At 34.0% G+C, this 27,420-nt stretch overlaps 5 protein-coding genes and 1 long non-coding RNA gene across 7 annotated transcripts in view; 4 read left to right on the top strand and 2 right to left on the bottom strand.

Moving 5' to 3' along the window:
• Positions 1-27,420, top strand: part of LOC131008955 (uncharacterized) — a 984,029-nt gene that overhangs the window by 560,339 nt on the left and 396,270 nt on the right. The window lies entirely within an intron of this gene.
• Positions 1,046-4,298, top strand: LOC131009039 (Golgi apparatus membrane protein-like protein ECHIDNA). The gene is made up of 6 exons (XM_057936243.1): positions 1,046-1,263; positions 1,910-1,966; positions 2,066-2,269; positions 2,351-2,410; positions 2,674-2,800; positions 3,930-4,298. Exons 1-6 carry the CDS (start codon positions 1,249-1,251, stop codon positions 4,016-4,018), a joined length of 552 nt encoding a protein of 183 aa, XP_057792226.1. The 5' UTR covers positions 1,046-1,248; the 3' UTR covers positions 4,019-4,298.
• Positions 4,710-7,073, top strand: LOC131008971 (chloroplast stem-loop binding protein of 41 kDa b, chloroplastic). The gene is made up of 10 exons (XM_057936130.1): positions 4,710-4,934; positions 5,241-5,375; positions 5,461-5,547; positions 5,627-5,717; positions 5,801-5,855; positions 5,924-5,984; positions 6,063-6,284; positions 6,361-6,477; positions 6,551-6,640; positions 6,740-7,073. Exons 1-10 carry the CDS (start codon positions 4,833-4,835, stop codon positions 6,917-6,919), a joined length of 1,140 nt encoding a protein of 379 aa, XP_057792113.1. The 5' UTR covers positions 4,710-4,832; the 3' UTR covers positions 6,920-7,073.
• Positions 10,000-11,190, bottom strand: LOC131008987 (probable carboxylesterase 18). Its single transcript, XM_057936149.1, has one exon. The coding sequence runs from the start codon at positions 11,123-11,125 to the stop codon at positions 10,046-10,048; it is 1,080 nt and encodes a 359-aa protein (XP_057792132.1). The 5' UTR covers positions 11,126-11,190; the 3' UTR covers positions 10,000-10,045.
• On the top strand, positions 14,499-21,554 carry LOC131009004 (galactinol synthase 2-like). The gene is made up of 3 exons (XM_057936186.1): positions 14,499-14,930; positions 20,021-20,308; positions 21,126-21,554. Exons 1-3 carry the CDS (start codon positions 14,592-14,594, stop codon positions 21,456-21,458), a joined length of 960 nt encoding a protein of 319 aa, XP_057792169.1. The 5' UTR covers positions 14,499-14,591; the 3' UTR covers positions 21,459-21,554.
• Positions 16,802-18,924, bottom strand: LOC131009060 (uncharacterized). The gene is made up of 2 exons (XR_009096384.1): positions 18,782-18,924; positions 16,802-17,124 (listed from the first exon to the last, which is right to left on the bottom strand). It is a non-coding gene; the product is annotated as an uncharacterized LOC131009060 (long non-coding RNA).

Raw genomic sequence — 27,420 nt, 5'->3', positions numbered from 1 at the left:
AACTTAATTTAAAATTAATTTTATTGAAAATTAAGAATATAAATATTATATATATATATATGTGTGTATATATATATATATATATATATATATATATATATATTCATACAATATAATATATTGCAACATATACATATAATATGTACGCTATTGAGAAATATATAACAAATATACATCTAATCACTAACATTCAATTAAAATAATTTATCGTATATAGATTATAATTTTTTTTCTTATCAGACATGTAAATCTAATTTTTATCTAGAAAAAATAAATAATAAAATTTATTAATTTATATTATATGTAATGTTAATATTATTATATATATACATTTATTATTAATTATATTTATTATGATTAATGAATCTTTATATAGAATGTAATAGTTAATTAATTAATAAATGATGAAGATTATAAATGGTAAATTTTGAAATGGTGAGATTTTAGATATGCCACATAGGTTAAGGCTTAATCCTATTATATAATAGATAGGAAAAGGTTGAATGAAAAAAAGCAGAAATCAACAATAACATTCCTAAAAAAAAAAAAAAGCAGAAATCAAATCACACACACATATACATATAGGAGTAATTCTTATCAGGGGTATATAGTCACAACTTATTAAATTTTTAAATTAAATTTTTACATTTCATATACTACCAAATTAAAATATTTTGTTGAGGTCTTTAATTTAAGAATTATAATAAAATACTCCCTCCGTCCACCAATTCAAGGCCTACTTGTCTTTTTGGTCCGTCCACAAAAACAAGGCCTACCTATTTTTGGTAAGTTTTTATTCATTATTTAATCAAAAAAGTCAAAAATTCTTTACAAAAAAGTGGGACCCTTTCTCCACTCAACTAATAAAAATACATTTTTTCTTAAAAAGTGGGACTCTTTCTCCTCTCAACTAATAAAAATACATTTTTTCTTAAAACTCGTATTTTTTCATATAGGCCTTTAATTGGTGGACGGAGGGAGTAATAAAAAAAGAAAAGTGTGGTTGAACTCGTATTTGTAAAAAACTTAGGGGGCTATTTCACATATCTCATAACTACTGGGGCCAATCCATGATTACCAAGAACTCGAAATTCATCAACCAAATCCTAAAATGGGGGTGGAGCTCCAAATTTCTCAATTTGTATAACTGGACTCAAAAAATAAACAGACGCTCATCAACCACACCACAGAAAATTATCCCAAGGGTTGGAATTGAAGGAGATCTTGCAAATCGTAAATCCCCAAAGCATGGATCTTAATCCAGTAAGTTGTTTTCTTCACCATTATTAAGTCGTTCTTCAGTTCTTCAATTACTTTGTCAATTTCCCATGTGCGGAACATGGATGATGAATATTGTGATTGCTCTTACGACTAATTAGGTTATAATTGTGTAGCATGGATCGGTTAATTTAACTCATTTTTCAGCTGCATTTCTGGGTTGCCGTAAGTTTTACTCCCGCCATGGCAAGATCAGGAATCCTAGGGTTTCATTCTTCTTTATCTTGTTTGCCTTTGTCTTTCTCTGCTCCACACAAATTGTCATATTTGGTTTTGTTATTTCAACAGCATTTTCTTCAAGAATCGTCTCTTGTGTCGATTGTATTTCATTCTATTTTAGTGAAGCGAGTCCTACTTATATTCCATCTTGACTTGAAAATGCTATGGAAAATTGTAGCATCCTAAAAGGAAAAACTTTAATCTGTTCCGCAACCCTTTGGCCATTTGTGATTTACATGGAGTTGTATAATTATAGATACAGAATTTGTAAAGAATGAAAAATATTTTTGATCTACCTTCACACTTATCTTCTCTTCACTCCAGAGGAATACACGACTATTGGGGAGAGAAAGAGTGGAGAAGAGTGCCAGAGAACTGATTTCTGACTTCTTTATTTTTTTTTTCTCTGCAGCCTCAAGGGGAGAACTATGCCCATCCAAAAATATGCTTCTTCCATGTGCTTTTCAAGGTTAATTGGATTTTGACTTTCTGACTTTTCAGTTGGTTCTATTTTATTTAGCGTTTGATTTGCTAATATTCTAACATCATGAAAGTGATTTCTTTCTAGGGTGCTGCCTTGGCATTTTATATTCTTTCAGCCCTATTCGTGGATAACTTTGTCATCATATTTGTGATCACTGTACTTCTAGCTGCACTTGATTTTTGGGTTGTCAAGAATGTAAGTGGACGCATCTTAGTGGGCCTCAGGTGGTGGAATGAAATCAATGACGATGGTGAGAGTGTGTGGAAATTTGAATGCCTTGACCAAGAGGTGAGGATATTTTGCCATTTGAATGCATGTTATCTGTTCTCTGCCACAAACATGTTTACCCATTGTTTCCATTTTATTCAGTCAATGGCTCGAATGAACAAGAAGGATTCATGGCTGTTCTGGTGGACCTTATACATTACGGTAAACAAAGGCTACCATAGATATATTATATTTAGTATAGTTGGACAGGAAAGGACGATAGTAGATAGAGGATGTTGAAAAGGTTAGCCAAATAAGAATTTACTTATCAATGGATGTTGTGTATAATTGTTGAGTTATCAATTCTTCTATAACAACCATAAACTTTTTTGCATGTGAAGCCTTCTCCATTTGGTGTTATCAGATCTTCCTTAAGTTGTTTGATTGTTTTAATCAATTGAACAATTTACTTATTTTCTTGGCAGGCGGTTGCATGGATCTTTTTTGCCATATTCTCTCTGGTTAGGTTCCAAGCTGATTATCTTCTTGTTGTTGGCGTTTGCTTGACCCTTAGCATTGCTAATATCATCGGATTCACTAAATGCCGAAAAGGTTTGTTTACTATGGGTGCCTATCTCAAGTTTTGGATGTTACAATTCTAGTTTAGCTATAGTCCGAAAGTGTTTCATGCCAACAACTAGACAGAGCTAAAGCTTTTGTTGTTTGTAATATAAGATTTAACAGCTTAATTTGCTTTTAGAAGCCATCACTTTATTTCTAGCTCGAACATGTACTTATTGCGAAACTCTTAATTGCTAATTTGCATGCTTTAATCATTATCATATACTCCCTCCGTCCACCAAGGGTATAACACAATTACCTTATTTGGCTTCCACGAAGAGGATATTACTTTTCTTTTTAGGACATGACTCCACACTCTATTCTTATAATTTAACCTTACAAAACACATCCCATATTTACCAAAAACCACCCCATGGCCCACACTCAATCCTTATAATTCAACCCCAACCACTCAATTTCTATGTGGTCAGATCCTTTACCCTAAAAACATATCCACCAACCATTTTATTGTAACTTGTGCCGAACTCAATGTGTTATACTCTTGGTGGACGGAGGGAGTACCTGGTAAAGGAATATGGTAAGTCTAGTGGTTGGTCGTACAACATTTCCGTCAATGTCGTGTATGCACTCTTATAAGCTTGTGGATTGTCAAATTAAACAATTCTCTCACTATCATTTTATTATCAGGCATTTTAAGTGAAAACACAAGGAAGGTTAGAAGAGTGTAGATATACTAATCTCTTTCCTGAAACATTATTCTTATGAAACTTCTACATCTACATGTTACACCATAGTCATTTAACAAAATAAAACTTAAGTTAGCAATTGTTATCAGTAAGTTCTTGTGCTCATAGATTCCACCAATAGTGATTTTATTGTATATTGCTTTTCGGTGTGAATGTCCATACTCTTCCTGTGTTAGTGCATAAACTACATTGACTGCCGCTTCGTTTCTACTTTCATTTTCTTGCTATTGGTGATATACTCAATGCCAAATGTTGTTACTTATTTACACATTAACTACTTTTATGCTCTCCATTTTGGTTGTAACCTCCCCTGAGTTCTGTTTTAACTAGAGTGAATAATTGATTCAACTGTATGGTTGTTACTTATATTTCGCCCATGATTCAACTGTATGTGGTTAATTTTTGTCTTCCAGATGCTAAGAAGCAGCTTCAGGCATTTGCTTCCCAGACCATTGCTTCTCGTTTCCAATCTACCATTCAGTCAGCGTTTAGTGTTGTTTGAGTTGCTTACACTATCAATGGGAGGAGCATGGGCGATTTGCAGTGGAGCAGATTTTATTTTCTTATCGTGTAAATGAACATTTAATCTGGTCATATATGTGAAAGAGTTGCTCATACAATCGCGTAGACGGGAAGGTGCATGCCTATGTACCATTTTGATAGATGAAGGTGTTGTAATACGTAAAAAGAGGACATCTTGTTTGTTAGGATCTAACTGTTTTTTGGTTCTTTCCATTGTTCAAATTCTATCCTATGGAATTCCAGATGCTATTACACTTCAACATCTAGTTACTACAAGCTTCGGTGTGTGTGTGTGTGTGTGATTACTGAACTTGGTCAAATATAATTTTCGTGAATATAAAGAATCAAGAGGATTTGATTAAAGAAATACTCATAAGCAACCAAGTACGTAATAAATTTTGTGAGATAAATTTATGGCATTTCGAGTTTGTGAGGATATGGATAATAGGCATTTGTTTGAAATGGAGAATGTAGAAGCTGTGGATTTCAAATCCTTCACTCTTATTTTTAACTAAGATGGCATATCCAGGTATAAAAGGTTAACCAATTTAATTTGTATCTATTTATATAGTCAATATTTGGATAAACAAAATATAGGGGCAAAATTGTCATGAGACATGGGCAAGGCAGTGGATATAATGAAGGTTGTGGTTAGAGTGTGGCCTTGTCTTATCCCTATTGTAAGAATCACACACTCTCAAATAATAACCCCATAAAATGTTTATGACCCATTTCAGTTTTTCTCCCAACAAACTAACTGATCACGGTGGTGGTTGCGGCTGCTTATATTCATTATGGCAAGTCTGGTGGTGGTGCAGCACAGACAACCCTCTTCCGCCGTCCTCTCATCCTCACTCTCCGACTTCAACGGCGCCAGACTCACTTCCTCACTCCAGGTACACTCACAACTCAAAATGCATTCATCATTCTGCACAAAATCAATCAAATACACTTCATCAAACTTAACTGCCATTCTTTACTTATGGTTATCATTTTAGCTTATTTTGCTTGATTCGTATCTCATTGAAAGCGTGGGATTGAAGATATTCAGTCATGCATCTTATCAATCTTGTTCTTGAATTCTTGATATCTTGGCTTTTGGAGCAAATTGGTGTCTCAACTTAATACCAGTGAAAAGTAAAATGATTGATGGAGCTGCATATCTTTTTCTGGTATGCAATCTAATTGAGATATTGGTGCAGTTGAAGAGGAAAGTATGGCAGCCGAAAGGGGCATTACGCGTTAGTGCATCGAGTGCCAAGAAGATCCTTATAATGGGAGGCACTCGATTCATTGGCATATTCTTGTCTAGACTCCTTGTCAAAGATGGCCATCAGGTTCTTGTTTTTAACATGATCATCATAGATGATTCTTCGTTGATGTTATTCATTGCCCTTTGAATATTCAAAACACCAAATGCAGGTCACTCTTTTCACTAGAGGAAAAGCTCCAATTGCTCAACAGTTGCCCGGTGAACCTGATGCAGAATTTGCTGATTTTTCCTCCAAGGTATGATGATGGCTTCCACCTCATGCCGTGTCACTTGCATCACCGGATAATTAATGCTCAACTCTTGTGGTTCATGTAGATCTTGCACTTGAAGGGAGACAGGAAGGACTTTGATTTTGTCAAGACGAGCCTCGCAGCAGAAGGGTTCGATGTTGTGTATGATATCAATGGTGTGTGTCAATCTCTTGCCTCATTTTCTTGTTGTGACAAAAGCCTCCCTTCATCACTTCTTGGATATATTTTGCATTTTCAGGGCGTGAGGCAGTTGAAGTTGAACCTATACTCGATGCTCTACCAAATCTGGAACAGTAAGCCTTTCACCTCTTTGATTATATATATTCCCTTATTTTTCTGAGTTTTGTGTGTGTTTTTACAGGTTCATTTACTGCTCCTCAGCAGGAGTTTACCTCAAAACTGATTATCCTCCTCATTATGAGGTGAGAGTTTAGAACAATGGTGTTTTCACAGTTTCACTCCACTTGCATATCTCGGCATCTGATCACGCTTCATTGAAGGTCGATGCAGTTGACCCGAAGAGCAGACACAAGGGCAAGCTGGAGACAGAGAGCTTGCTGGCATCCAGAGATGTGAACTGGACCTCTATAAGGCCAGTCTACATCTACGGGCCGTTGAACTACAACCCCGTTGAGGAGTGGTTCTTCCACCGCTTGAAAGCAGGCCGTCCCATCCCCGTCCCCAACTCAGGCATACAGATCACACAGCTTGGCCATGTCAAGGTCTCAAAATCATCAACTTCACTATAATCTTGCTGCTAGATGAACTTCATTCATCTTCTTCCATCCAAACTTTCAGGACCTCGCGACGGCCTTCATTAAGGTGCTTGGCAATCCGAAAGCAAGCAAGGAAGTGTTCAACATCTCTGGGGATAAATATGTCACCTTTGATGGCCTAGCAAGAGCATGTGCTAAGGTAATCAAAATCCCTCACAAAATGCACTTTGATAAACTGTCATGTCACAGCTTGTAACAGATGAAATGGACAGGCTGGTGGATTCCCTGAACCTGAGATTGTTCACTACAACCCTAAAGAGTTTGATTTCGGCAAGAAGAAGCCGTTCCCTTTCCGGGACCAGGTACACGAGGAAGAAACAATGATAATGTCTGTTGTCTTTCTGCATATATTGCAAGATTTTGCTTAGATATATGTTTTTTTTGTCATGTTTGAATGGCAGCATTTCTTCGCCTCGATTGACAAGGCGAAGAGCTTGCTGGGATGGACACCGGAGTTCGGTCTGGTGGAAGGTCTTACAGATTCTTACAACCTAGACTTTGGCAGAGGAACATTCAGGAAAGAAGCTGATTTCTCAACTGATGATATCATTCTTGGCAAGTCACTTGTTCTTCAAAGCTAGAACAAAACCACATTGTTTCTCTTCTCTTATTAATTAGTCTTGTTGAGTTTCTCTTTCACTTTTTGTATGTTGAGTACCCATCTCTCTCTCTGTACATTTGTGAACACTCAAAAAAGCATCATCAATCAAATTTTACTATGAAAATTTGTTGTTATTTCCCAATCCAATGCTCTAGGCATCCATTTTTTGTCTGTATTTGATATCATGTAAATTGTTCAACTTTGGCCAAATTTTTGTTTTATACACTACAAAAAGATTCTACTACTTTTAATTGATATTGATTTTGCGATTGAAATTGATTTATCTTCAAACTAGGATTTTAGGATTTTTTTTTTAATCGAGAAATTTTGTGTCAAAGTATAATTTTTTATTTATATTTCAAGCTAATAATAATAATAATAATAATAATAATACTTAGAGCATTGGCAACGCCTACACGATAGCAGCTTACTCGTGTAAGTCTGCTATCGTGTAAGCGTTGCGGGCGAGAGTTACACGAGGGCTACACGTTCTATCGTGTAGCCCATTTTGATGATAGTGTAAAGCGCGTGTGATGCACGCGCCGATTTAAAAAAAAAAATGATTTGACCGTTGCTGCCTCGATTTGCGTGAATTTTGACCGTTCAATTTTTTGTTTTTCTCTTCTTTTTCTTCTATTTATTCTTCTTCTTCCTCATTTTTTGCCTACACCCTCACTTCTTCTTCTTCATCCTTACTTCTTCCTTTCTTCATCTCTCTACACCCTCCATGGATCCACACAACCCAAATTACTATGACCTAAATTGGTGCCCCGATCTATCCGACGAATATCATCCCGATTTATCGGGGTGTAACTTGGGGGATGCTCGTCAATCCGGCGAGGAGATGCCTTCGGCAGCCCATAGTGCCGCCAAACCGAAGAAAGGCAGCCGGAGGAAAGAAGTCGCCCACAAGATCCGGCATGACAGGCAGGCGCCGGTGGCGGAGGAGGAGGGGGCGGAGGATGATGGAAGAAAGACTGCCCGTCATACCTACACCCCTGAGGAGACGGACATCATCGTCCAAATTTGGATGGAGAAGACAAACGACGCCATCCGTGGGACGAATCAAAAGGGGTACGATTACTGGAAGAGGATCGTCGCCCGTGTCAACCCCATCATCGGCGCCAACCTCAAGCACCGCCAGATTCAAGGGCACTGGACCCGAGTGGCCCAAGAGGTGCGGTTGTGGGAGAGTATTTGGGTGGAGGCGCGCAGCCGGTGGCCGTCCGGCCATTCTGACGAAATGCTCCGGGACAAGGCCCAAACTCTTTTCAAAAGTCGGAGCGCAAATAACGCCTCCTTCAACTACTGGAATGCGTGGAGAATTCTTCGGAACAACCACAAGTTCAAGTCGATGTACCTCGAGGGAGACGTGCATTCCTCCAAGAGGACAAAGACGACAGAGGAGGGCGCCTTCACCACCTCGGCGTCGGGTGAGGAGATCTCGTCTGCCCGGCCGATTGGGAACAAGGCGGCGAAGGCGGCGGCGAGGGCGCCGAAAGCGAAGGGGAAGGGGAAGGCGGCGGCAAGCTCCGAGCAGTCATCGGAGTACAAAGAGGCATTGGATCGGTTCGATCAGAACTTGAAAAAAATCACAGCCGAATATGCCAAAAAGAATGAGCTCAAGGAGAGGGAGCTCGACATGCAACTCCTCAGTCTGGATACATCGCATATGAGCGATGCACAGAGGATGACCCACGAGCACATGGTCCAAGAAATGCTCAAGCGTCGTGGTCTTATCTAGACTAGGAGTTTAATTTATGTAATTTAAATTATGTTTTTAATTTTTTTTAATGTAATTTTTAGGTTTTTTATTTTAATGAAATTTTAATTATTAGTAAAATGTGTTATTTAAATTTGAGCAATTAAAAAGCATAAAAATCAAAATTAATGCTATCATGTAACCCCAATGCAGCATCTTTACACCATGTGGTCCCCCTCTCATAAAGTAGGCTATCATGTAAGTTATCATGTAACCCCATTGCGGATACTCTTAGGGATATTTCGATACTTATTTGGGGACAAATCAATTTCGGTCACAAAATCCTAATCAATTAACATCTTTTTTACATGCATAATTAGAATTTAGCTAAAAAATCGAATAATTCCTAAACTATTATCTTTTTTATTTTTCCAATATGCTAATTTCGAATGCTTGTTTATAGATGCCCTGCATGTAAATTGTGAACTTCGGCCAAAATTTTGTTTTATACACCACAAAAAGATTCTACTATTATTTTTTTGTTGAGATTTGATTAATAGGTTGACGATGCAACAAAGAAATAAAGAAAATAGAAAAAAATAACATTAAGAATTTATGTAGTTTGATCGTAAAGATCTACGTCCACAAAAAATTACCATAAAAAATTCATTATTAATGACTAGAAATTACAGTTACAAAATTAAGCGAGAAAATAGTCTCAGTCGCAAAGTTCTACAATTTCTCTCCCTCTATCACTAACACTTTTTATTATTACTATTATTTTGCGTATTTTCTTATATTGTTTGTGTTTCACAATAAAGCTTAAAATAACTGCCACATAACTGCTTCAGTATCAACAAATAGCCAACAGATTTAATACTAGCTGAATAATCAACACACCAGCTGACACATCAACTTAGTCGACCACTTCATCAGCTCAATTGATCTCAATTAATTCCGGCTAAAATTGACTTTCTTTTTCAATTTGTTAGCCCAAACCATAATTTTGATTTTACTATTGAAATCAATCTCCATCACAAAATACTATCAAAATAAACCTACTCTCTCCGTACATCAAAAATAATTTTAAAGATGGACGATATGAATTTTAATAAAAATTATTATATTATATTGTGAATAGAGAAACGATTCCACTAAAAATATAGTGTTTATAATGATAATTAATTGTATTCACCATATAATAAATGGTTTTTAAAAAATAAAAAAATGACTAGTTTTTGTGGACGTCTCAAAATGACAAAAAAAAAATACTATTTTTTTTGGACGTAGTAGTAAGTATTAATTTACAAACATAATTTATTTTTTACATGCAAAAGTAGAATTTAGCTAAAATCGAGTAATTTATAAATTAATATCCCATTTATTATTCCAAAATGCGAATTCCTAATGCTTGTTTATAAATGCCCTCACATCTCGAAGAAGAAACTCAAACTCGGGCAAATCTTGAAAAGCATAGAAGCCATGAAACGCATTAGCATACTCAACCAACTCCACTTGCTTCCCACACCGCTTCAGCCCTTCCGCATACCTTCTCTGCCAATCCTGCACCGGATCCGCCCCTCCCACCACCACCAACGCCCTCGGAAACTCCACGCTCCTCACGCGCTCATCGCCTCCGCCGCCGCCGAACACGTTCACCGCCGCGTGGTTCCGGTCCGCCCCCGCCGGCAGGAACATCCTCCACAGCGCGTCGGCGCCCTCCGCCGTCAGCACGGGGCCCTTCGCCAGCCTCACCTCCGCCTCCGTCCGCTCCTCCCCGCCGAAAAACGGCTGCACCGCCACGATCCCGGCGAGTTCGATTCCGTCGAGCCCCGCCCTCACCGCCACGTGATGCGCTATGTTCCCGCCGGCGCTGTCTCCCGCCAGGAAGCACCGCCGCAGATCCGCGCAGGGCGGCAGGACGTCGCGGTTTGCGTCGTTGATGAACTTCAGGGCGTCGAATCCGTCGTCGTATTGGCAGGGGTATTTATGCTCCGGCGCCAGGCGGTAGTTGACGGAGGCGACGACGGCGGGGATCCTGGCGGCGAGCGCGCGGCAGAGTTCGTGGCAGGATTTGGAGTGCGGGCTGAAGCAGGAGAAGCCGCCGCCGTGGAAGTAGGTGATTAGGGGTAATTTTTGGGCGGTGGATGAGGAGGGGACGAAGAGGCGGAACCAGAGGTCGCGGGAGGGGTCGACGGAGACGTCGGAGGAGGAGACGGGGGAGGCGGCGGGGGCGGCGGGGATTTTGGGGTCGAGGAGGCTAAGGAGGCGGCGGTTGATGGTTCCGTCGGAGCGCATGACGCGCTTTAACATGAATGAACCGATGAAGAATTTGAGCCGCATCATCAATGGGAAGGTAGGTTTTGCGCTGTGATTGGCCATGTTTGGTGGTTTGATGATTTCTCGGTTGCAGCTCTGCAAATTAATATTGCAGTGTGTGTGTGTGAAAGAAAGGAGGGGAGGAGTTGAAGAAAGTAATATCATAAATTAATTTTAATTATTATTTTTCAATGGGCAGGTCTACCTAAACAACTAAATTAGTATAGTATATATATTTAACGAGAAACATGGAGAGTTAAAAGTTCAAACCAATATAATATTACCTCCACCTTATATATTTATTTTCTTTTTTCATCCGTTCATAATAATATTCATAATTTATTCTTGAACATAATGTAACTGTTAATTTTTTATTATTCATTCTCACTTTCAATAATTATTTATAATTTTACCAATATAACTCATCATTAATTTTCTACTTTACTCATAAAAATAGATCATTTTCTCTACTTACAATACACTCGCCTAATATTTATTAACATTTATATAGATAAAACTCATTTTTTTTGAATTATCCAACTCTTTTATTTAGGTTGTTCTATTAATATTTCATTTCATTTCATTTTAAGACACTCAATGATTCAATACACGAAAACCTTCAACAAGACATATAAATAAGTACAATATATCATAGAAAAGCCACTCTTTACGTTATCTCTTTTAATTACATGATTTGGTAGAAATACTCATAACAAAACTATTTTTTTCTTTATTATAAATAACTCGTTTTATATTTAAATCACCTTTACTTTTATACTCATGCTAAAAAATATATGCGACACTTGGAATGTAATGAACATATTGATTAAAAAAAATTCTATAAAAATGATCGAATTAAGGTCCAACAATTTGCCGCCACTAAATAAAATAATGACCTGTAATGTTTTTGAGAAACATATAATGACTTTAGGGCATGTTTGATATGGGTTTATAGGTAGGATAAATTAAATTAATACAGATTAGTGTGATGTTTGATATCATGTGCAGTTAATATGGTCAACTCCTACTTAATCTTACTTCTCCATGCTATTTTGTGGGATTAACCCATACTAATAATCCGCCCACCCCCCTCGGATAAATTTAATACTGAGAAGTTGGATAAAAATTCTGCTACCCTTCCTCACGCATATCGATGCAAATGCCCAAGTAATGGTGGACACACATGATATTTTTAAAATTATGTGAGGATAGTTTTGGTATTAAATAATATAATCCAACATAATCCTATGGATATCAAACATAATATAGGATTAAGTAGCCATGATATCAAACACCCATGAAATAATATAAATCCACACTAATCCACACTAATTTCTCAAGATAATTTTAATCTTAATCAATCGTAAACTGCAAATCAAACTGCCCCTTATGATTAAAGGAAACTTTAGAAATAATTATTTACTTAATATATAACTACAATTATAATAATATGTGAAATTTCGAGTGGGACGGATATATTGATTCAACAAATTTATATGGAATTATCAAACTCTAGGTCCAACAATTTGCCGCCACTAAATAAAATAATTATTTTCTTAATAGCTACAATTATAATAATATGTGAAACTTAATAGCTGAACTAAAATCTCATTCAATATACACATTACTAGATATACGCAAAAAAGACGTGTTTGTGAATTGTGATTTCGTGCATGTAACATTGCTGAGTTTATTTATTTATTTTTAAAGCATTTCAATAACGGTAAATTTGTATGTGTATACTAAAAGTGACATATATATTTTATGTTTTTAATTATGACTACAGTTTATCTTTACTACAGCAAAATAATTATTTTTTAAAATTCCCTTTTACAAATAGAGATTCTCTACATAATAATTTATCTTTATGTTTATGTCAATTTTAGTTAGAATATCTGATGTTTGTTCTGCATATAGAAAGAATTATCAGAATTTTATGGCAATTGGCAACAGAGAAGAAAAAGAAATGAAAATCAAGAAAGAAAAAAAAAAAAAAAAATTGGGCCTAGAGATGATAGAAGCCCAAATGTAAACAGAGTAGTATATACCGTTTTGTATGAACTCTGTTGCTTCTGGTTGAATGATTTCTGTTCTCTTATTATTGTTTTCGAAGAAGAAGAAGAAGAAGAAAAAAAACCTCATCTAGATGAGTTTTTTTTTTTTGGTTGTCAGTTAACATTGCTTATGAGGTCTATTAGTAGATATATTGAGGAGATATAATCTCAAAATAAATGTGTTCAAATTGAAATTTTAAATAATTCATTGGAATAAATGTCATAGCAAAATCTCTGTCTATAATATTTCATTATTTCCCATCAATTTTCCAAGTATTTTAGTCAGTTAAAATACAATAATTAATATTCAAATTTATTTGACGGTTAGAATCAAGCGCCAATTTTTTGATCGCCAATAATTTTATTATTATTATTATTATTATTATTATTATTATTATTATTATTATTATTATTATTATTAAAGTAAAAAATAATATATATATATGCAAAAAAACCTTGAATAAGAGTATCGAATCTAGATATGAAATGAAATAAAGTAATTAGATTGTGCTCATTCAGTAATTCAAAATCTTATATGTCTCATTCTGATTCTATATGTAGCAATTACATCTCTAAATAACCGACAAATGATGAAAAAATGTTGAGTGAATCCTCATGCGATAGCTTACCAATTAAGATATGGTGCTGTGACTAAATCCAATCTACTATATGATGATGTTGGAACCCTATCAAAATTTCATGTAGACAAATTTTTTTGCAATGTATTTTCTAAATTATAAATTCAATTTATATCTCTTAAATTTATAATAGCCACGTAATGAAATATTGTAATCTTCTACTCCCTCCGTCCCACGAATCTTGACACGTTTTCCTTTTTGGGTCGTCCCACGAATCTTGACACGTTTCCTTTTTTGGTAATAATTATTACCTTCTCTCTCCTACTTTATCACCTTTATTATATTCTCTCTCCTACTTTATCATTTTTATTACATTCTCTCTCCTACTTTATCAACTTTATACTTTATTAATTACACACTTAAAACACTAATCTACAACTCCTTAATTCCCGTGTCGAACCCAAACGTGTCAAGACTCGCGGGACGGAGGGAGTACATATAAACGATGCTGAATTTATACAAAGCTAGCTCATCATGAGTTCGACTACCAAATCTTGCATCTCAAAATTCTCAAGTAACGACTTCAAATTCATCTCCCCCCAAAAAAGGACAAAAATAACAAACCTAATTGAAGAGCTAGCTTGAAATTGCATGGGGATGATAAGGTTTATCTAATATCACCAACAGATAAAGACGTGGGTTTATGGGGTCGGTGCGAATTTAGTTCATTGCATAATTAACCTAAATATATATAATATAGTTACTTAATTTACAATATATTATTTGGTGCATAATCAACCGAATGAATGAGCAAACACGATATGTTTAAACGAATAGTTTTCCACGTGTCATTTGCATCACTCTAGCTTCTTACACGTTAGCTCCGCTGCTGACTTACCTCCAAAATCTTTCTATCTTATATACATACGGAGTGCTACAAACAATCTCCTCATCCAATTAAACTCTGCGTTGCAATATATATTTATTACAAAACCAGAAATGGCTCCCGAGATTGTGAAATCAACGGTCGGAAATGCGGATGCGCCGGTGGTGGGCGGTCCTCGGCATGCCTACGTCACGTTCTTGGCCGGCGACGGCGACTACGTGAAAGGCGTCGTTGGGTTGGCCAAGGGTTTGAGGAAAGTCGGCGCTGCTTTCCCGCTCGTCGTGGCGGTCCTTCCCGACGTCCCGGCGGACCACCGCCGTCTCCTGGTGGCGCAGGGCTGTATCCTCCGTGAGATTCAGCCGGCGTCCCCTCCCGCTCGCGCTGATGCTCATCACAACACGTATGTTAGAAACTATTTCGTTCTCAACTACTGCAAGCTTCGCCTTTGGGAGGTAATTACATATATATATATATATATATATATAGGGGGCCGCTCCAATAGGACCCCCTAATTTTAGTGAGATCTAGGGCACGATCTGGTGCGTTTATTGTTTCAATCCTATGGCTAGATTTTTTTTCTGATTTTGTTTATTATTTAATTACATAAAGGTTAAATTTGTAATTGGCGATTTTTCCATATCTTTTGTTGATTCTTTTCATATCTTAAACGTTTTCATATCTAAATTATTATTTTATTTACGTTAACTTTTAGTTGATACATTAATACTTGATACATATCTTTGTCGTTTTTAATTAATTATTTTTAATAAGCTTATCTTCACTTTATCGTATTTATTAGTATCCAACATTATTTATCAATAATGTAATACTATTCAACGACTAATGTTTGTTATATTAAGTCTTCTAAATAAACAAATGTTCGAACATTGAGTATCAAAAGAAAATTCAAAAACAACTTCAGTGTCTGTAAACCACTTGTTATTTGTTCATATTAACGAGTCATTGCACACTTATTCAAAAATGTAAATTCGTGCAAAATATTCATAACATTATATTTATATTCACTTTCACATAAACACTATTCATTAGTATTCTGTATTATTTATCAATAATGTAATACTATTCGACCATCAATTTTGATAACATTAAGTATACAAAATAAACAAATTTTTGAACAATGAGTATTAAAAGCAAATTCAATAATGAATATTGAGTATCGAAGGCAAATTCAACATCAACGTGACAGTGTCTAAACCACTTATAATTAGTGCATACTAATAAGTCATTGCACACTTATTCAAAAAATGACAACCACTCATCGAACAAAGGACTTTGATATTTTCTTGTGAATAACTTAATCTCCTTCTCCCCCTTCGAAAAACCATAGACTCGATACATGTCGTCTTCGTCAACTCTATTTCCTGCATTACCACCCACCTCTATCGCACAACTCTTGCCGATGAAATGCTTAACAACCCACAAAGTTAGCTTTTCAGGCAATTTTCCGACACCTAGCTGCAAGACGGGCCGAAATTCCATATCACGCACTGCCTGTTTTTGAAGTTCCCATTAATCAAACTCATCTTGTGGAAGAGTGATGCCGGTGAAGTTCGTGTTTTAAAACCCGGAACAGATGCTAGAATTTGTCTAACCCTTTTTTTCTTCGGAAAGTCGTCCTTCACTCCTCTTCGTTTGCACCGTACATCCATGAGGTTTGCAATTTGAACTCTCGGGTGCACAACGTCAAAATCAGAATCCTCTTAACTCTCATCGCCCTCAGTTATGTCCTCTGAACTTTCCTCTACACATAAGGGACCATAATGATGTCACTATTTTAATAATCACTATATTTAAATGAATAAAGTTTAGAACAGAGTGAATGAATACCAAAAAGTAATAACCTATACATACACAATAATATTAAAAGCTTAAAATGAATTTTTTTATTGGTTTCAAACTTTCAAACTTGCGCTGACCTTCGTATTTCGCTGCCTTTGTTCAATGGTAAGTTTCCTCCTTCAAACAATAATTAATTATATCAACAAATCCAAGCTTCACCAACTTACTGTACATAAATAGCCATAATTTTTATGTTGATTTGAGATGAGTGACACAATGAATGTTGTGTTATAAAATGTTTTTCAAAAATAGTTAATATATTTTCATATACAAACGTCGTTTCTTATTCGTTTGCAAATCATAGTTTGTTCATATGAATTACTATTGCATATATGATTTCCTCTCGGGTTTGTATATTTTTCGTTTGTTCTGAATTTAGAAGTAAATTTATATTCATCTACAAAGAAGACATATTCATTAGAATTTTGTTTGATATTTAACAAGAATTTGACAATATTCAACGTAATACGAATAAATAAATTTTTATACACATTAATCACATTGTTGAACTGGCCACCTGATAAAATAAATGATACTACCTACTAATTGTTTTAAAACACATGTTTGAACATGGAGTTTCCAAAGCAAATTCAACATCAACGTGACAATCTTTAAACCACTTCTAGTTAGTGCATATCCATAAGTTATTGCACACTTATTCATCATTCAATCCTCTTCGCTTGCGACGTACATCCATTAGGCTCGCAATTTGAACTCTTGGATGCACGGCAACAAAATTATCATCTGAACTCTCTTCGTGCTCGGATTTGTCCTTCAAGTTTTTTTCTACACATGACCAAACAACTCATTAATATAAGTGACTTCATTATTAATGCACATGGATAGATCATTCAAAAGGACTAGACATATCTTAAAGCATAAGAATTATCAACTAATAAATAAAAATAATATTTATGTGAACTATATATCTTTACAAAAAAAGAAGCAAAATTAATTATCATAATTAAAATCCAACTGCAAATAAATGGACAAGAACAAGTTCACATTTATTAATCAAACTAGTAATCTCATCCGTGCGATGCACGACGAATATCGAAACTAAACGTTATGTTTTGATTTTAAAAATAATATTTATGTGAACTATATATCTTTACAAAAAAAAGGAAGCAAAATCAATTATCATAATTAAAATCCAACTGCAAATAAATGCACAAGAACAAGCTCACATTTATTAATCAAATAGCTCATGTCCAAGTGATGCAAGATTCAACCTACATTAAATATTGATATATGATCATGAACACATTCACATACACTAAAAACATATCATGCATAATGCATAAGAATCTTTAACAGATGAATATATTTAATATTTTGGATAACTAAATAAATACAGTAAATAGGCCATATCAGGTTTCATAATTAAAATCAATATGCAAATAATTTCACAAGACCAAGTTCACATTTTATAATCAAACAACTCCCTCGCCTAGTGATGAAAGATTCAACCTAGATTAACTACTTTTATAGGATATGCTCGTGAACAAAATCAGATGCACTAAAACTAAATGCTAATGCACAAGAATTTTAACCTATTGAATAAAATTATATATTATATGAACTAAATACATCCACCATTTAACCACACCAGATATCATAAATTAAATTCAGAAACAAATAAATGCACAAATAAGCAAAAAAATGTAACTCTTTTAGAATAAGCAACATAAAAATTTCAGAATAAAACACCCCATTCATTGAACAATAACTCTTTCACAGCAAAAAAAATCTAAGTCATATTCACTAGGAGAAAAAATAGAAAGAATTCATTTATACTCTAAAAGAAAATGAATTACTTCCCAACATATATTATCCACATTAAAAATATTATTTATACTTGTTGTACACAATATCTTTCTTCTCTTTTCTTATTGTATTCTCTTTCTAACCTTTTATCGAGCAGTTTGTGTGCATGTTTCTTTGTGTAGATTTCTTCTCTATTCTTAGTTTGTTTTCAGTGTTCTAGTTGAGCACCTGGTAGGGACGATTTGGCAGCAGGTTGGTATGTGAAGTGCAATGAACTAACAATAACTAATTAGAATATAAAAATATTTAACCATCTATACAAATCATAAATTTTTTGAAAAGCAATAGCATCCCAACAAATCAAAAAGGACATTCACAAAAAAGCAATAAAATCAAGAAAAAAACGATTTTTTTTCCACATCCATTTGCATAGGATTGAAAAAAAAAATCACAACTTTAAACAAAAAGACACAACACTGATAACAACAAACCTCTGCGTTTTTATGAACACACTATTTTCACCTCTTTTTCAACCAGATCAGCTCTTTCAAAAGTGAAAAAAATAACCGCAGTTAATCGATTGTACAGATCGTGTTGAACAAAATGGGATTCGAAAATTCTGGAATAAATAAACGATTGAAAAACGAAAAAAAAAATCCTTTTCATCGCAACTTACTGTTCATGCCTCCTGTTCACTACGAAGATCTTCGTCTTCACTACTCGACCTAATGGGATGAAGCCCTAGTTCTACTCACCACGAAAGAAAAGTAAAAAAAAAGCTTCTGAATCTGCTTCCTATTCATTTGCGGTGGGAGTAAAAAAATTGATAGGTAAATGTAAATGTATTCATTAATTATATCCGGGAATCGAGGAAGTGGGTGGGACGATTTTTTAGGGGTCAACGAAAAAATTACTGAAAACTCCCTATCCTAGTGTGAACACATCTAAAATAACTAAACAATAAAATTCGGTTTTAATCTCCTAAATTAAGATTGGCCGTTGGATCTATAAGATCCTATGGTATATATTTTATCTTAGGTTTAACATTTATATAGGGGTCTCACTGGAGCGCGCCCCTATATATATATATATATATATATATATATAGTATATATATATTTTAAAGATGATCAATAATAATTTTTAAATTTTTTTATGTGGAACTCGAACCCCTTCTACGAGTCAAAGCAAAAGCGTTTATTATCTTATACGTTCACAATAAAAACTTTTAAATTTCTTTTTCGGAAGGTTCACAACAACAAAAAAAATCTTTCTTTTTTACTAATAATATCTCATTTATTTGTACTTTTTCATATTTTTACCACTTTCAATACAAATTAAAATAATACTCCATCCGTCCCACGAATCTTGACACATTTCTAAATAAGGTAATAATTATTATATTCTCTCTTCTACTTTATCACTTTTATTATCTTTTTTCTCCTACTTTACTTTTATACTTTATTAATTACACACTTAAAACACTAATCTACAACTTCTTAATTCCCGTGTCGAAAATCAAACGTATCAAGATTCGTGGGACGGAGGTAGTATGAAATGCATCACATTTTCACTACTTTCGATATACACTCAACAACCTCATCTTAAAATCCGTGATACCCCTTCTAAGAAGTCCTCCTGACAGATTAATTAATAGTAATTAATTGAATTTGATTTGATTTGATTTAAACATATTAGGATCTTTTTTCCGATAAATTACACGAGTAAAAAAAAAATTAAAGATGGCATGGCGGTGAACTCGAACCTGGAATTTCACAATGTCAGGCATTGGGTATCATCTACTACTAATTAGGCCAACACACTGCACACAACATATCATGCATCTTTGTTTCTTGGTTTAGTGCGCAGTAGTGTGTGAGTTGTAGGTGTAATATGATGGTTTATAATTGTGTAGTTTGTGGAGTACGAGAGAATGATATACATGGATGCAGATGTGCAAGTGTTTGACAACATAGATCACCTGTTTGAGCTGCCAAGCGGCTATTTCTATGGGGTGGTGGACTGTGTGTGCGAGATGTACGGCCGGCCCTGCGCCCAGAAACTCCGGTGGCCGGAAGAACTCGGCCCCCAGCCCCCTTACTACCTCAACGGCGGCATGTTTATATTCGAGCCTAACCTCAACACCTATCACCACCTAATCCAAACCCTCAAACTCACCCCTCCCACGCCTTTTGCCGAGCAGGTACTCTCTCTATATATACTATATATATTAATATTACTATATTACTATTAATGCTTCATATTGATTTTAGTTACCATATATCTCAGGATGGGATTATGCTTTCTTACACGTATATACTCTCTCAATTATTATGATTTTTCATTCATAACATAAGCTTTATATATAATAGTATTTATATTCTCAAAAAAAAAAAGGTTAGTAACTTTCATTCCAATTCGTATAGGGGCTTCCCTCAAAAAAAAAAAAAATTCGTATAGGGGCAGGATCATTCTTGTAACGAGTGCGTAGTGCATGATACTCTTTTTTTTTTTTCGTCTCTCGTCTCTCGTAAATATGTATAGCTGCTTTTAGCACGAGTTTTAATGAAAAATTATTTAGAATTTTTTTTTCGAGGAAATTATTTAGAATATTGATAGTTGTGAAATGGTCATACATGTATTAAGGAAGAGTTTATTGTCATTATATATAATCATTATTTAAAATGAACGCAGAATTATTTTCACCATCAATCATTACATTCTCAAATCTTCAATTGAGAAGACTTTTTGTAGATTCATAAATAGAAGATATATACAGAAGGATTTTCTATAGATTGATAAATAGAAGATTTATAAATGATACTCAAGTGAATTAATCATTTTAAGCGATGAATTCAGCATTTGAATTTAAACTCTGAATGTAGTAATTTTTTCAATCCATTAAATTTAATGGTAATAATTTTATAAAAGAATTCACCTAAAAATATAAATCACATTTCTCATATTAGTGCACATTTTTAATTAAAAACTTGTCAATTAATTAAAATGGAGTTGGTTAGGATTTCCTGAATATGTTCTTTAGAGAGAACATGAAGGCGATTCCTCCGATGTACAACCTGCTGGTGGCGATGTTGTGGCGGCACCCGGAGGCGGCGGACGTGGAGGCGGCGAAGGTGGTTCATTACTGCGTGGCGGGGTCGAAGCCGTGGAGATTCACCGGTGAGGAAGAGAACATGCAGAGACGAGACATGAAGATGCTGGTGAAGAAATGGTGGGAAATATACAACGACGCGTCCTTGGATTTCAATGCCCAACGCCACACCAAGACTCCGGCGGCGTCGCGGCCGCCGGAGCTGGTGGTTCACTACAGGTCCGCTTCATCGGCGGCTTGACTTGATCATGTTGACCACATTAAATAAGTGTTGATGTTTTGTATGTCGCTTTGTACCAAAAATCATATTTATATATATGTCTTTCTACTCACTTCACTTAGCATGACTGTTTGTTCTATGATTATTTTGTCTTCAATTTTAATTAATTTTTAGTGTTTATTATATACTAATAAATATTATTGGAATGATGAAATTAATGATGGAATATTATTAGAGGTTCATAAATAGGTCCTCGTCGTTGTAAGGGGTTCGTGTGTTCTGGAAAATCAAATAGTTCGTGGGAAAAGAATTAGTACGTACGAGAGCAAATTTATTGTATTTTTCATCTTTGTGCAACATTTCATAATCTTTTATTTAATTATTTGTTAAAATGTCATTCTTTTGTGGAGTTATATAAGTGAAAAGTGGGTGGACTTTAAATATTAAGGCCCGATAGAAGAATTATTAAAGCCCAATATACATTAATAATTAAAAGCTCAACATGAACTTTAATTTAAATCTTATGTAAAATAATATTCCCCCCATCTCACGAATCTCGACATGTATTCCTTTTTGGAGCGTCCCACGAATCTTGACACATTTATAAATAAGATAATAATTATTATCTTCTCTCTCATACTTTATCAATTTTATTACATTAGCTCTCATACTTTATTAACTGCACACTTAAAACACTAATCTACAACTCCTTAATTCTCGTGTCGAAACCAAACGTGTCAATATTCGTGGGACGGAGGGAGTACTAATCATATAAAGTAATTACATTTTAGATATTTCACATACTTACATACTCAAATTAAATTAATATGTAATGTATAAAAATTTAAATAACTTAATTGTACAAAAACTTTTGTAAATTATTAGAATTAAAAAGTAATGTTAATTGAGAATGATATTCTTAGGAAAATGATTCAATGAAAAATGATTGTAGTGGGAATATATGCTATTATGATACATATTACTCCCTTCGTTCCATTCTAAGTGGTTAAAAGTGGTAGGATCTATACTTTTTAAAAGTTAAATTTTTTCATTTATAGAAATAGGCCACTTATAATGGGACGGCACAAAATAAAATACAGACCACTTTTAGTGGAACTGAGGGAGTTAATACTGTACAATTAAAAAAAATCCTTGATTATATATATTATGTACACAATGCATTATTCACATTGATAATGCCTTTTCTTATTGATTTTTTCTTTCATGTGGCAAAAAAATAGATGGAATAAAATTTGGGTCAAAAAGACAATAGTATTGGGCTTAACAAAGAGCTTATTTAAACTTTTTATTTTGTCTATAAGAAGTATTGTTACTCTGTTTGGATGGTGCATGGTTGAATCAAAAGTTATCTTTGATTGTTTAAAGAAGTAGTTGCGCTTAATTGTTTATAAATTTTGTAGTTTGAATGTAAATAAAACTTACTCTACTATATTACTATGAATTTTTTGTGCAATGCATGGATGAATAACTAGATAATATACTAATAAATAAAATTTAGAAATAATAAAATATAATTACAGATTACACAATTGATTGAAATTGAAATTTATGTTTGTAGATAATATAGATAGTTGATCAAGAAATTAAGTTTGATTGTTTCACGAATAAATTGTATTTAAGCATAATTAATAAATTATCCACTCAAAATGAGTAGATAATATTATTCATCCTTCAAGTGAAAATAAGAAAGGAGATATTTTAAGGCATATTTTTTTTTAATCCTTCATTTTCCATGGATAAATTTATCCATCAAAGTAAACGCAGCCTACATATTAACTATTTTACCGTCAAATCAACACATGCCTACAACAGAAAACCTATTTTGATAAAACCAAAAAAAATGACAGAGATAAAACCAAAAAAAAAATGATGAAGATTATTGGCACTTGTCAAACATAAATATGCATTTCCTATCTTGTAAATAAAATAAATTTCATTAGTTAATCGGTTGGTATTTTGTATTTCAAATATTGTTGCTCTTATTCAGTATAAATAAATGTGCAGGGTCTGGCCCAAATTTGTTGGAGAACAACCGGCCCAACCCCACTCCAAGCAGCCCATTTCATTCACTTATCTAAACTACTAACTATTCAAACTTGTTCACTAGCCAAAATGTATAATAATAATAATAATAATAATAATAGCAGTGGTATTTTCGGTAAAACAGGGTACAGAAAAATCGGTGGTATTCTAATATACCAACCGGTCCAATCAAACAAAAACCAGGCCGAATAGGTATTGAACTTAAAACACGTGTCGCAATCTGAGCGTCCATGCGTAATGCGCATGGTGTAGGTAAGACATTACCCTCACAATACACTTTATTTAATATTTCTTAAAACTCGTGCCACTTACAAATGTTCATATTTTTATGAGACGGATGGAGTACTGTATTAAAGGGTCTAATTTTATTTAGGGGTGAGCGGAATCAGACCAAAATCGTCGAATCGAACTGCAGAATTGGACCAAAATCATTGACCGAATTGAACCAGTCGATTTGGGTCGGTTTGGCATTGAAATTCAGATCGGGTCGGTTCGGTTTCGATTATAGTTGGCCCAAACCCGCCGAAAATCGAACCGATCCACGTATATTTAATAAAATCGTAAAAAAATAAGAAGAAATTGTTGGATGATTTGTTAGTGCATTGCTTCTCAAGTTTGTTGGGGGAGATATGACAAATTGGACAGATTGTGAGAAAACAGGGCGTTTTTGGAGACTGCCAAATTCTGTCGATTTTACTCAAAATTGATGATTTTTATAGACTTTTTGATTCGATTCAGTTTTATTGATTTCCATGGTCCTTGGTTTTCGATTTCGGTTCGGTCCGAATGTACAATCCTACTTTTATTGCTTCATCCAAGACTTTATTTTTGTCAGGATCGGCCCTAAGTCGAACCAATATCCAATCAATTAATCAATTCAACATTATTACTTTTTTGTGTTGGTTCTAGGTACGGGATTTCTCGGACAAATATTGACCATTTATTTTATTTTATTTTATTTATTTTTATATAAATTAACAATAAATACTCCCTCCGTCCGCCAAGATTATGTAAAAATTAATATTTGGCGTCCGCCAAGATTATGTCACTTTCCTTTTATGGCAATGGTTCCACCATCCTCTTTAATATTTTATTCTTACTAACACTCTTTATTTATAAAAAATCACTCAAAATTCAATCTCAACCACACATCTCATAAAGTGGTGGGACCCTTTCTCCACTACATCAAAATCATCACCAATTTTATTAAATCTCGTGCCCAAGCAATTTTACATAATTTTGGCGGACGGAGGGAGTATAAAGATTGCATCACAGTAGATTCGAATCCGAGATCTTTGACATCATACATTAACCACTGTACCGCTAGACCAAATCATACACACAAACACAAGTTTTTTTGTATACACGTTAAATTTCAGACATTAATCACTCTATCGTAAAAGGAGTATATATTATTTTTATCGATATATTATAAATGAAGACATGAGCTCGCCGTAAAACCACTATACCGTTAGACCAATTCATAAACACAAACACAAATTTTTTTTGTATACACGCAAAATTTCAGACAGTAATCACTCTATCGTAAGAGTGTATATTATGTTTATTAATACGAGTTTTAATAAATACTAGGTGAGTATATTATGAGTGAAGATATAAGCTCGCTTTACGGTTGCTGTTAGAAATAAATTGAGATATTGGGAAAAACAACACTTATTTTTTTATAAATTACATAACTAAATAAATAAATTTAAAGATCGCGCGACGGAGGACTCGAACTCAAGATCTCAAGTTTTGAACATTAACCTCCTACCGCTAGCTCACACACGTATACACAAGGCCATATATTTTTTTAAGGGTCATGAGTGTGTTAATATTGTCAATAATTTTTATACATATCCTGATGGGATATAGGGAGTATAATAGATAGTAGAATAATATATTGTCACTTTCTTAATAAAATAATACTCCTACATTTTTATATATGAAAATTAAAGTGATTTAGGCAGGAAACTCGCTATTTTGTGGAAGCGGTCTTAATTTATTTATTCTTTTCTTTTTTTTAAGGGAAGCGGTCTTATTATTAAATAGATATATAGATATAGATACATACATGTATGACTTGAATTTATTAAAAGGGCGTAAGTGAATACATCATCAAATTCATCTCTACTAAGAAGGTATATACAATGTAACTAGGGATGCCAATTCAGCTCGAAACCCGTGAGCTGGTCTGATTAACCCGTCAATCCGAGAGGATTAGGATTGAAAATTTTCAACCTGATAAAAATTACAACTCGACTAGCCCGGCATCCGATAGGGTTGGCTCGACTAACTCGATGGCTAGCTCGAAACTCGAATACTTAACATAAAATATTTTGATATATAAATTATAAAATATTATAAAGTCTCATCATTTCACATCTCTGTATTATTAATACAACACTCAACATAAAATATTTAGATATAAATATTAATAAATACTACTTATTGCATCTTTATATCTTTACTATGTAAGTCGATGTTAAAATTTTACTTATTTACGCGTGTATTTATTTATTATAAATATAATATTGTCAAGAGAAATATATTAGTTAATTTTAAAAAAAATAAATTTTGAGCTCGACTAATCTGATGGGCTAGTCCAAATCCGAACATTTAGGGTTAGAGTTTAAAGTTTCTAACTCAAATTTTTTTCAACCTGATTAATTTACATCCAAATAACCCATAACCCGATAGGACTAGCTCAAAACTCAATGAATTGGCCCGATTAGCATCCCTAGTAATAACAGAAAGAAAGAGAATTTAATGAGGGGCACGTCTACGAAGGAAATCAAGCTTTAATCTTTTTGACGCAGGGGACTAAGTAATTTTCAGTTTCAGTCTAATTGTTGTAAATTCACGTCGGAGTCGAATATCTAAATGAATGTACATTAAAAATAGATGTGCAAAAATATGTATTCTGATTTCTACGTTTGGTTCGCAATCATATTCAGCCGAATATCTTTTTATTTTATTTTTTTAGTTTGAGTTTTGAGATAGACCAAACTTCAATTTTTTTTCAAAACTAATTCCAAATGACTCGTCAGCAAAATGAATTAAATCATATCCCGGGCAAAAATCTCGTGAGTGAGAAAAAGTGCATGTGGAATTTTTTGGCACTTTTACCTTAAATGCTACCAAAAAGTCATCCATATTGGAATTTTGGAAGGTTAATACCAACTAATGGTTGGTGATGGTGTATTTTCTTGGACAATTGCCACTAAATTGGGCATGACTAATTTTTGTAACGCCCCCTCCTTTTTTATTATTATTATTATTTGGGATCGATATTATATGATTTGGTAACACGACGAATCTTCAACCTATTGGCATAAATGAAGCGTCTTACTTTACAACGCTCTTAGTTTATGAAATGAGGTCCAACGAATTAGTTCGGATATTATTTTCTACAATTATACGTGTCTCATTATGTTGCATTATTATTATTTTTAATTATTATAAAAATAAAAATTATTGTCGTAATGATCAATAATTAACTTATGTTTTCTCAATATTGCATGTACTTATACAAGCATATACTGATCCAATACAGTGTATCCTAAAACAAATCAACAATGTTACCCATAAAATTGTTTACTAAAACTCACATTACATTAATTATCGATATCGATATGCAACAAGATCTAAATTATGACGTCACATTTATGTAATTATGTTCCTGCGCAAAACAAATTATTAGCAATTATTTGTGTGTTTTAAATTAATAAATTATTCATAATCTTTCACGTGTTAACGCCTAGCTATCACATTAAGCTTGATTTGGTCGAATAATTAAATCGTGATAATATTGTAACAAATTTTAAAATTTTGTATTTAGAGAAATAAATAAATTTGTGTGTAAAATTAAAAACAGACACTAATAATGTGTAAGAATCAACATGAAAAATAGTTCGAC

Source organism: Salvia miltiorrhiza, chromosome 2 (genome assembly GCF_028751815.1).
Source record: "Salvia miltiorrhiza cultivar Shanhuang (shh) chromosome 2, IMPLAD_Smil_shh, whole genome shotgun sequence".
In the NCBI taxonomy this organism is placed as follows: Eukaryota; Viridiplantae; Streptophyta; class Magnoliopsida; order Lamiales; family Lamiaceae; genus Salvia; species Salvia miltiorrhiza.
This window is presented reverse-complemented; position numbering and strand designations above follow the sequence as displayed.